General features: G+C 37.1%; 1 protein-coding gene across 1 annotated transcript in view; it reads left to right on the forward strand.

Moving 5' to 3' along the window:
- Positions 1 to 11,134, forward strand: part of rab31 (RAB31, member RAS oncogene family) — a 12,482-nt gene extending 1,348 nt beyond the window's left edge. The window contains exons 3-7 of the mRNA XM_079243260.1: positions 553 to 634; positions 3,060 to 3,131; positions 3,446 to 3,552; positions 3,844 to 3,953; positions 9,217 to 11,134. Coding sequence (XP_079099386.1) covers positions 553 to 634; positions 3,060 to 3,131; positions 3,446 to 3,552; positions 3,844 to 3,953; positions 9,217 to 9,314 — 469 coding nt within the window. The 3' untranslated portion in view covers positions 9,315 to 11,134. The remainder of the gene's footprint in view (positions 1 to 552; positions 635 to 3,059; positions 3,132 to 3,445; positions 3,553 to 3,843; positions 3,954 to 9,216) is intronic.
- Positions 11,135 to 12,482: the final 1,348 nt, after the last annotated feature.

The following is a 12,482-nucleotide window of genomic DNA, read 5'->3' on the forward strand; positions in this document are numbered from 1 at the left end:
AGCATCCAGAAGCATTTTATTACTTGTCTAAAGAAGATAAATGCTACCTTTTTTTTTTTTGTTTCTTTATGCTGCAGCAGTATGCATGCAAGAGCTGCTTGCATAAGGGAGAACTTTTTTTATTTTTTTTATTTGATGTCAGAGCTTGTTAATACTATAATCTAAATTAATTCGGCTTTAGGTCCCAGTCAAGATTTCAGTTTCCACCTTTACTTAAGCGACAGCTGACTGAAAGCAAGAGATGCATACATTTTGCTTTTAAAAGTTCACCCATCTGCTGTGGCAGTAATGCAAAAAGTTGCTTTAACACCCGGACTCAAGTTTCATAAACTTGAGTTTATGAAATATGGTACGGATGCCAACAGTGTTGGAAGGGATGACATCATTGCAAAAGGTCTTTCTAAACAACTTCTTGTAACCATGGATAGACTGTCAAACACCTCTACTCTGTGTTATTCACTTCCTGCTGACTTGAACAGATTTTTTTCCCCCTGTGCTTTTTAAAGAATCCCTTTATCGGCACTGTTGTGAAATTTACTCATTCACCCACAGAGCATCTTTCCTGACCAAGACAGTACCATGTGGTAATGAACTGCACAAATTCCTAATCTGGGATACAGCTGGACAGGAACGGGTGAGTTGTCATGGCAGAATTTTTTTAGCCAAGAGTTCGCCCACATTATTACATCCTTTTCCATTTGATTTTATACCAGAAATATTGAGAGAGCAGATTGAATGTTTCACGCTGGATTTGAATGTTATGAGACATATTTGAGCGTGTCTCTTGTTGCCAATATGCCAGGCTACATTCCTGACTGTTTTATACAAATGTAGTTCAGTAAATGCATCAGAACAATTGACGACCTGCATATAAATGAATATTTATTAGCTGTCTCAAATAGCATGGGTTATTTGATTTACCAGGGAATAACCTTTTCAGATAATTACACATTAGGCATTAGATAAGAAGATAGTCGTTAGGATCACTCCCTAATAAAATATTTGAAAAATTCCTTTTAGAAATTTAATTACTTGGCATTAGTGACATGCTCAGAAGACCTGACATCTTGCATACATAAAATCCACATTAATATATCATTATTTTACTATGACTAATTTAACTTGACAAAAAATCTTGTTGACATCAGATGACTTTTTGGAGGCCAAGATCCAGGACGTTTAACATAAAATATCTATTTCTAAGTCACAGAAAATAGTTTTTTAATACATTAATTGAAGTTTTATTTATTTAAACCGGTTTTTAGATTGACGCCATCCAAACGAAGCATATCTGAATGGTCATTTTTCCCATTTCAGTGTTTGCTGTGACAACAAATTGAAAACCATCCCGAGTGCAAACATAAATGGAGTGGTTTTAAAGATCGATACATAGATTTAACCTCCTGGCAAACCATTGATCCTTAAATACAAGCCAGACTGTCTTTATCCATTTAATTGTTAGAATGAAAACCAGAAAAACTTTCTGAAACTTTCCACTTCATTGTCTGTTTTCAAATTTTTATATATATATATATATATATTTTATTTTATTTATTTATTTTTTTTATTTTAAATTGGGTCATGAGACAATATGATGATTCATTTCATGGTGAGGTGGTGTTTAAAACTTGCCAGACTTGCTTACTGCATGGAAAAATGAGTTCATGTATTTCCTGCTTGTGTGTGAAAACTCGAGACCTCTGTTACATGGCTTGTGTAATGATATCAGATTGTCTGTGTAATCTGTTCTTCTGGTAAACATATGCAACTTGTGTAACACTCTGACTACTGCTGTGCTGCAAAGAATGTACCTGAGAAATCAATTTTTTTTTTAAGGAAAATTGTAGGTTTTTCTTTTTTGTAACTGGGATAGATTCTAGCATAATTGTGACTGGTGACAAACCAGTTCGACTCAGAGGAGTTTCTGACCTTTAATGACATTGAACATCGAGGTGTCAGTGAGGAGTTCCCTGTTTGTACTGCACGTACTGCTATTAACACGAGTGAAATGTGATACACATTTTCTGCTGATGAAAGTGCTTCTGTTGCACATTTCAGTGATTTAAAGTGGAACTGTGCATTTCAGGCTAATTTATTTTTATTTCTGAGACCAGAAGGGCTGGGATTGATCGAGTTATTGTCACAAATCGCTTTATTTACTTCAGACCGACCCTCTCCGTAGGCTGTCAGATCAGCCTGTGGGGAAAACGAGTGGATTGAGACTCTTCCGCATTAAGCCCCGCCTCCCGCCACCGTGCTACATCGGGAGCGCGTACCGCAACTGCTTTCGCCGTCATTGTAACATCTCATAAACTGAAGGATTAGGCTAATATGAACTCAATAAAAAAACAAAATACAATGTCAACACATAGCATACAGCTCTACATGTTGGAACCTGAATCAGACCCTGAAAACGAAGTGGAAAACAGCAACCCACAGCAACGAATGCAGCAGGAGGTCTCTCTTTAGTAAACTCACCCGCCATCGTTCAAAATAACTTTATCCGACATTATCTACCCGATATTTTTAGTACACAAGCTGTTATATATCACTTTGCTCTCACTACTTTGGCCCTTTGTACCAGAAATCTGTTGATATTTGTGACTTAGCAAATGCATTCACTGATGTCCACACTGAGCTGATGTGGTGTGATGTTTTGATTTAATCCGCATACAATTAACTATTGTTCAGTCTGGTTAATTCAAATTTGTGCGTTTAATATCAAGCTGTAAAAGGTTTACAGTTAGTGTATTGTTTGCACCACAGGAGCAGACCCTCGTAGCGAGTGAAGATGTGTTGAAACTTTGTGAGAAAAGAAAATTTTCACTGACGACTTTTCTTTTTTAGCATTTATTGCCACTCTAGACTAATCCCATTGAAGCAAACAGCGTATGTCTTTATATGGTAACAAAGCTATTTTAATGTCTTCATCCAGCTTTTAGCTTGTGTCCTTTCTTAAATGGCACTTAACGGTCACTAAAATGGTTTTTATAAAGCTCTTTATTTACAATAATTGAATTAATGATTGATCTAACTTGTATAAATGTATTTTCCTTTAGTTCCACTCATTAGCTCCTATGTACTACAGAGGATCAGCTGCTGCTGTGATTGTCTATGACATTACGAAACTGGTAAGTGTAACGTTTGATTTGTTGGTGTTGGGTGGTGACTTTATCAGTGGTATGAAGGAGCAACCCACCCTCCGCCTTTTGTAAAAGTAAATTCCTGATGTTTTGAATGAATAAAAGAGAAAAAACTGCTTTCACATTATGAGGCAGATGTAAAACTTAGTTTCCATACTGCTTGGTGACTGTATTCCACTGACCTACAAATGTCATTCTTTCCTCATCGCCTTATGGAAACTTAAAAACTTAAATGCTCCAACTGTGTGACAAGTAGAAAGAGCCTATCCCAGAGTTGACCACAATGTCTTCCTGTTGTCCAGGACTCTTTTCAAACACTGAAGAAGTGGGTGAAGGAGCTGAAAGAACACGGTCCAGAGGACATCGTTGTCGCTATAGCAGGGAACAAGAATGATTTGGGAGACATCAGGTGGGTTCAATTTCTTCTCTTTGATTTGATTTGATCAAAGATTTCGGACACCGCTTGTTTCAAGGTGATAAAATGTTTAAAAGTCCCAAAATTTGGTCTCTTTTAAATGGAATAGGGGAGGTGGGTTTATAAGACCTGTTTGGTCTTCTTACTCTCTCCTGCACAGTATGTTTTCATCAACTATTGTGACAATGATCTGTTGTTGTGTAAATAAAGAAAATAAAAATGTCTCAGATAACAATGTTGCTTTTTCCACATGAATATATTTCTTTTTTTCCTGTCCTTTCACAGGGAAGTTCCTATGAAAGAAGCAAAGGAGTTTGCGGAATCAATTGCAGCTATTTTCATAGAGACCAGTGCCAGAAATGCTGTCAACGTGGAGGAGCTTTTTCAGAAAATCAGTAAGTTTTATGGCTTTTGTGTTGCTCCTGTGAAATATATCAGTATGTTTCGTCTCTCTTTTACAGTTTCACTCTGTAACACTCAGAGATCACATACAATACTCAAAGCTATGATTAGATCTGTAGACTGGCATGAAATAGAAAATCATTTAACTTTTGTCCCCTTAAAATAATCTGTCTGTATCTGCAGACAGTTTGGGTTATTCTGTAATGACAAACCAGCAACTACATCTAAAGAGGACTTTTTATTGCTTATCAGGTTTTCTAAATAACTAAAACAAAGTTTTATTTTAGTGGCCATCACGATTTTTCCTACAAGCTTGATTGGAGAAGTTGAAATGAACGGTTGCAGAGTGCAAATTTGCCACTAGATGTCAACAAAATGTAACTTTTTAATCTGACTGAATAACTGAATATTTTAATAGTCTTGTTACATTTAATACGGAACTGTCTGATTGTAATTTATATAAGCTACGTGCAGATTCTCTTCTCACCTCATTATTAACAGCAGAATGAAACAAAAACAAACTCCTGCTGTGGTTCTGATGAAAATCTACTGACCTTGATGCAGTGTTTCTCAGTCCAGGTCCCCAGGACCCCCTGCCCTGCATGTTTTATGGGTAACTCTACATTAACAAGCTTGAAGGGGGGGGGGTTAACAGGCTACAAAAGAACTTGATAAGGATAAAGCATCATCTTTATTCCTGTTTTTTTTATTTTTTTATTCCTGTTTTTTAAAGGGCAGGCAAGTTCCTAGTAGGTGACAGGATAAAATAACACTCAGGGGGCTTTTACATCAGGATAGTCTGCTAGAGTTGCTCCGATTGGGGTCTCGCAACATTATTCCAGACCAAGACTGTGTTCACGTTGCACTTCTCAAATGAATCGAACCTTTAGAAACGTGTTTCACTTTCCACCACGGGCAAGAAAACATGCAGCTGCATCAGATCCTAGTTGCCTGGAATGATCCGATTTCCACCAGAACTATTTCCTAATTCTTCCAGGTCTGACCACGAGCCATTTCTCCCGTCCAGAGTGGGCAAGTTTCAGTTGCATTTACCCACGATGCAGGCATCGCTTGTGCACTGAATCCACAATGTACATTGTTTTGTAGTCCGCTTCCTGTATTTTGTCTGCTTGAAACTGACGAAGACCTGTATTTGTGGGCGGACCGAGTCCAGTTCTGTGAGCCGAATCAGAATTTGTGCATTCACAATACTACAAACAAAGTGGACTTTCTGAGCAAACAAACCAAGATTTGAATCAAAAAGGCTGATGTGAATGTGCCCTTTGTCAAAATCATAAACATCAACCATCAATAGATGAGCCACAGAGAACCAGTCAGTTAATTGAAGCTGCCATCATTGACTGTCTGCATGCCTGTGGACACCAGTAAAGGATGTTGATTGGTCCAAATGTTTGTGTTTTTTTACATAAACGGAGGACTTAGCACCTTACAAGATGGATTCTCTCACCTTTGAAGTTTTGTTAATCTTTTGACCTTTTACAAGGTCATAGAATCACACAGACGTGACTCAGAAAGGGCTCATCGGGCCAGCAGGTTTAAACTCTGAATTCTGGTGAGACAACAAAGCAAGCTACCCCTGTTTGTTCTGTTGTCCTGATGGTCTTGGGCTTGTTATTTATCTAACATACTTTAACATTATGAGCCCTCACGGACCCCAAAGTCCTCAAGGGCCGTCCTTTTAGCCGTTACTAAAGTTACAACTAAAACGTTCCACTATTATTTTCACTATTTGGAACAGCCTGCTGGAGAATCTCAGCCTGCAGGGACTGTCCATGTTTTTAAAAAGAAGCTCAAGATGTATCTTTTTTTTTTTTTTTTTTTTTTTTTTTGTAGCTCAGTTTACAACTGAACCTTAATTTATTTTATGTATTTATTTATTTATATTTGGTTGTATTTTTGTACTTGCTACTTATTTAATTAATATATCTTTATTTCTGACTTTAGTTTTATAAATATTGTTTTTGGGTTTATTTTGATTTTGTTTTTATTTTTTAAATCCAGTGTTTTCTTCATTGGGATCCTCCACATTAGGAGCTGATCCTACCAGGTCTGCTGGGTTGAAACTGGGGATTGTCCAGATAGGGGTGGTTAGTGGGGTCCTTCACTGTAGCCCAGGTTGTGCTCTGGACTACTGCTTGCCCAGATCTGGGTGAATCCTGTAGCGACACCCTCTGCATTCCTCAGTGGGGGGGCTTTTTTGTGGTTGGTTCCCCAAGATATCGTTTCCTCAACTCAGGGTCAAGCCAGAAGATTATCCACAGATGTTTTGTCTCTAGGTATGTTTTTATATTGCTGTAAAGTAGTGTAAGGTAGTGTGCCCGAAGCTCAAAAAAGGTTTAAAATAGTTCAAAGTCAGCACTCCAGGAATTTCCTTTTAAGTTGAATATTTTATTTTTAGTTGTCTATTGTACAATCTAAAAACACCCACCTGGCTGGAAACCTGTCACAAATTTAACCTCTTTCTTCTCTCTGACAAGCTCCAGAAACTGACTGACTATCTTTATACACACCATTAGAAACACACCTGTTCTAATTCAGCCTATAACATGTCCCCAAATCATTTTCCCCAGTAACCATTTTACACCAACATTAAAAGACTGATCAAATTCCGAAACATACTACACAAAAAAATGCAGCTGAGAACAGGAGGGTCTTTAATAGGGTTTCTCTATTTGGGAGTTCCGATCCGACACTGATATCTGAAATATGAATATTTGTCGATACCAAATCTGTTTATGTGAACATTATTGTAACTATGGTTATTATTGCTGTTATAACTGTGTAAGATTTCATTAGGTTGTAATAAATTACCCATCCTTTCTGAAGTTACCTCACCAATACAAATATAATAACATTACAGAACTAACAATTTCAACAAGTTTTATTTTGATTTGGCACATTTTACCTAAATACAACTATAAATATGTTGTTTTTAAACAACATATTTTGGTTAGCTTTGGTTAGCATGGTTAGCTTTTAGTGTAACAAAACATGTCACATTCAAGGCATTTATTTCTTTTAAAATATGTCATCAAATACCTCTGCACTGGCTTGACTAGTGTGGTATCGGCACACTTTTATTAATACCAAGTATGAGTACACATACATGGAATTCAGCCGATACTGATATCTGTATCTGTGCATCCCTAGTCTTTAACCTCAATTTAAATACACTGATCTGAGGCTTTCTGGGAGTTTGTTCCAGACATGGCGAGCATAGAAGCTGAATGCTGCTTCTCCATGTCTCATTTTGACTCTAAGGACTGAAAAACCAGATCCAGATGAGCTGAGGAGTCTCATAGGTTGATAGTGGGACAGGAGGTCTCTGATGTACTTTGGTCCTAAAACATTTAGAGCTTTATAGACCAGCAGCAGAACTTTAAAGTCTATCCTCTGATGGACAGGCAGCCAGTGTAACAACTTCAGAACTGGACTGATGTGGTCCACTACCTTGGTTTTAGTGAGTTCTGAATTAGCAGCAGGTGTCTAATAGATTTCTTAGGAAGACCCATAAAAACACCGTTACAGTAATCAAGCCGACAAAAGATGAAAGCATGGACTAGTTTTTCCAGGTCCGGCTGTGACATCAGATTTTTTAAATCCTTGATATATTCTTAAGATGATAGTAAACTGACTTTGTTATTCCCTTAAAGGTGGAGTATGTAAAATTTTTAATATTTTCAAAATAAATTAACTAATAAAATAACTACAATCATTAGTAGATAGTTTTTTGAACATGTAGGTTCCAGTCTGTCCGTATTTGATGCGTTATTAAATTACAAGTTTTATTAATGACAAATGACAAAAAGCACTTTTTTTTTTTTTTTTTTTTAACTGGTAGGCAAACATTTAAGAAGGGTCTTTGTCATTAATTAAACTTAATTTAATAACGCATCAAATATGGACAGACTGGAACCTTCATGTTTAAAAAAAAAAAAAACTAATTATGATTGTAGTTATTTTTTTAGTTAATTTATTTTGAAAATATTAAATCTCACATACTCCACCTTTAATGTGTTTTTCAAAATTTTAGTCTGAGTCCATCTCTACACCCAGATTTGTGGCCTGGTTGGTGGTTTATAGATGTATAGAATGAAACTTTCTGGTGACCTATGGTCGTTTCTCTTTGGCTCCAAAGACAATCACCTCGGTTTTTGTTTTTATCTGAAGGAAATTTAGGCACTTCTAGTCATTATTCTCCTCAATGCGTTTACCAAGGTCCTGTACATGGCAACAGGAATGACAGTAAATTTAATGGAACACAGGAAATTAAGGTAAATGTGAGAGACAAGCTGTGAACAGTTACAATCTCTCACACTTTGTCACAAAGACAGAAGCTAAAAATTAGAGCTTATGTGTGTTTATTTTTTCAATGAGTGGTAACGAGGAGTGTTGTATGTGTGCTTGAAAGATGTGAGTGTGATGGTGTTTGTGTGTGAAAGACCGCCATCATTTGTTATTGATCTTTGATGTTTTATACTCAAATGTGTGAAGTTTTTATACTAGGGCTGTGATTATATGCTTTTGTCCCGATTCGATTCCAATTTGTTGGGTGGCAAATCGATTTGAATTGCAATTTTCACAATATTCTTCAATATTGCTGATTTTTGTCGATTTAAAAACAAAAAATGTGTAAAACTTTAATTTTGCTAGTTATTTTTCTTAATTTCAAAGAGGAAAAAACAACACAGTAGCCAGATCATCATTCTGCTGCTATAGTGCCCAAGAAGACAAGATAAAAGATCAATAAAAATGACAACAATTTTATCATGGATTATTTTTATTTTTGTGAAAAAAGAGATATTTTAACAAAAAAAAAAATCAATTTTAAAATTGTGAAGCAAAAAATCCAAATTTTTTATTTTTCAATTCGATTTTCCCACCTCTGTTTTTATACACTCAAAATTTGTTTTTATTATGTAAAGCACTTTGAGCTACATTTGTATGAAAAGAGCTTTATTAATAAAGCTAAATTTGATGAATATCAAGAAAGGGATAATTACAGTATAAGGGTGTAGACATGGTAAGGTTGTGACTTTCTTAACCATTAATGGTCAGAAAGACCTGACAATAATAAGACATTACACATTACTCATCTTAGTAGTACTATTTATGACTGACTTCTTGCCTCCTGAATGCTACTAGTATGAAACCAAACTAAAATATTATTTTGCCAAGCTCAACACAGTATTATTGATGAAACACTTTGACTGATCTTCATTCCTTTCATTTTAGGCAAACAGATTCCACCGTTGGAAAACCCTGAGGTGGATAGCAACGAGTCCTTTAAACTCACCCGGCAGCCCCCTCCATCTGCCCGGAGGTGCTGCTAGTACCAGGAGGTGCCAATGAGACAACTTCCTCCAGAACCGAGGCCCTGCCAGCCTCGGTTCTGGAGCCCATTGTCCACAATGCACACAGCATCTTTCCCCCCAGTGAGACAACTGAGTGGACAGACCGCGTCAGTATGAGAAACATTGCCAGGTTTATTAGACATGTAGGTCAATCCAACAGTTGTAGCTTCCAAAAGCGTTGTTTTGTCCCCCTCTAGTGGTCTTTTGGCAGAACTGCATTCGGGTCGATTGGTATGGTGATGAACACTTCACAGCAAAAAAAAAAAGGATTCTGTTCTGTTCAGTTTCCAGACGGCAAGATTATGCACAAACTAATCAGTCGATCTAAGCTGGTGTGCTTCATAAATCCAGGTTTTGGTTGTTTTGTGCTTTTGTTTTCTTGTGTCACTTGTTGTGCAAAACGTCATTGCAGTGTGGCTGTCTTATGACACTCACTGAAACTAAATTTCTATTTTTAAAACTAAACATATCTACATTTGTCCACTTGTGCAGCTTTTGCCTACAGAGGTCGCAAACTGTGGACTAACATTCAGTTGAATGGCTCAAAGGCAGCAATTTTTCCTCTTCATCACATGTTTCATGCACATTCGCTGTACAGAGTGTAACTGTAATGCTACAAAACAAACTACTCAAATTCATTTTTACAGTATGACACACCCAGCTGAGGCACTGTGACCAATACTAGAATTGTTTACATAGTGATTTGTTAAAGATGTTTTCTACATGCTGATATGTATTGTTTGAGGTTTGACTACAGGGAATGGCTGTAAAAACTGCCAAACATCAGCTTTTGCTTGTATTTTAACAGACAAAAAGGGCTATATTTGTAATGTTAAAAAGCAGAACTACTTTACTTTCATTCAACATGCCATAATATAAATAAGATTATATTGTACACACTAAAGAGCCGGGAATATGACTAACCTTTAGCCTTTCAGAAAAGTAATAAAAAGCCTTTTGATGAGGATATTTTAGCCCACATTTCAAATAAGATTATGTTTGACTGCTGTTTCAAGTGACAGTAGTGCCATTGGATTTTTCTGTAACAGCACTTTTGAATATATTTAATAAAGTATTAGTTTATCAGAAATCAGTATTTGGTGGGGGAAAAAATGTTATTTTTAAAAAAAAAAAAGCAAATCTTTGATCCTGCTTAACTTGAAAACTTCCATTTTTACCACCATGAGTTATGCTAGATCTTTTATAGTTTGTAATACAGTATGACAATGGGAAAAATAATCACACCAAACTTCACCTAAAAAAAAAAAATCTGCCAGATTTTGAGTCCTTAGTTATTCAGAAACATCGTGCAAAGCTTTTGAAGTCAAATGAAACGGGGCCTTTAAATTTGTGAATTCCAACACTCGTCTGATTCTATTTTGAGTAAATGTGTGACTTGTGACTACAATCTTTCACTGAACTATGACAGGAATAACTTAAAACTAAGGATAATTGTTGGGTTACTTGCTCCTTAGTGAGTTGGTTGTTAAAATTTCAGAAAAGGCAGACCCCCCCCCCCCCCTCCCCCCCTCTTCAGTGCAGTTTGGTATGATGCTACCTACATAAGAAAGTCCCAACAAGTGTTATATTCATTGCCACATGAGTGCCTTTGTTTTTGTTATTTTGTTTCTTTTTTTAATAAAAAATATAAAAATTCTGTTCCATGGCTAAAAGGTTTAATGGCACTAGAATAATGGATAATGGAAATGTTCACATTCTAGCTGTACATATAATATTCAACTTAAAAAGTGCCATTTCTTTCCAGACAGTGTGTGTATGCATGCCATGCTTCTCTGTATTCTCTGTAGAGCAGATTGAGTTCTGTATAATAATCATTGTAATAAAGTAGTAATCATATCATTCATATGTTGAGTTCATGGCTTTGTTTCTTACAGGAAAATAAACATTTTTCTGACGCAGTGTTGGCACACATACTGTTCTTTCACTGATCACTTTATTAGGTGGATCATACTCAAGGCCGGATTATCCAATGGAAATTATGGGCACAGGCCCAGGGGCGCATACCCACTTGGGGCTCATGATAAGCCCACGAAGGGCAAACACCAGCAGTTTGGACATGAAACAAAATGTACATAAAAGCCAGATAGTTACACCACTATACACATAGTGTATTGCTATTGGTACCACTGGCTGAGAGATGTCAGAAATGTCGTTTCAAAGTGTGTCATTCACAATTTTCACAATGTTGCGGTGGTGAAGGGGCCCCCTGGAACGCTCGGGGCCCAGAGGCCTGTGTACTTTCAATCCGGCCCTGATCATACTAGTACTGGTTTGGATAAACTTTTGACTTGCATTCATTGCATGGATTCAACACCTTGCTGGAAACATTCCTTCCCTTTACGCCATATTGACACAATAGTGTCACACAGTAGCTGCCTGTTACATCCATAGTGAGCATCTTCCATTCAACCACATCCAAAAGGACGTGGTCAGGTTTAAAAGATCAGATTGAGACAGTCTGGGTTTTGTGATGTGGTGTACCATCCTGCTGGAAGTACCCATAAGAATTAAAGGAATGACAATACTTGGGTAGGTTGTGCTGCTGAAATGATGCTCAGTTGGTTTAGGAGCTCAAAGTGTGCCAATAAAATATCCCCTACACTATTACACCAAAAGTAACCTAAACTGTTGTTACAAGGCAGGATGGATCCACACTTTTCCCAAGAGGTAGGTGCCTCTCCACTTTTCTGTACATTTTGTGTGGAATTTTATTAAGTCACCTTGAACATGTCTAAATCCACTGAGTTGCTGTGATGTGAATGGCTGATTAGCTCCTACTCTAAACAAAAAACTGAACAGGGAAACCTAATAAAGTGGCTGGTGGGTGAAGGTGTAGTGGCAGTCAATGCTGAGTCTGCTATTCAAACCAGTTAGTCATGTTTGCTGCTACATCATGTGACCACTCCGCAGCTTGTTTGAGGCATTGGCACCTGTTAGTTGTTTACCTGTCTGAACAAACAACTTTCTGGCCACAAGATCCAAAGTGTGATTAGTTGTGAAGTCACTCACAGGCTGGGGTTATCCCCTTAATCCAGAGCAGGGTTAAAGGGATACATGAGACCACTTTCTCTGTTCAGAGATGGTTTTTTCACATTAAAAGATGGTCCTTACTCAGGCCTGTAGGAC

Source organism: Telmatherina bonti, assembly GCF_933228915.1.
Source record: "Telmatherina bonti genome assembly, chromosome: 7".
Classification (NCBI taxonomy): Eukaryota; Metazoa; Chordata; class Actinopteri; order Atheriniformes; family Telmatherinidae; genus Telmatherina; species Telmatherina bonti.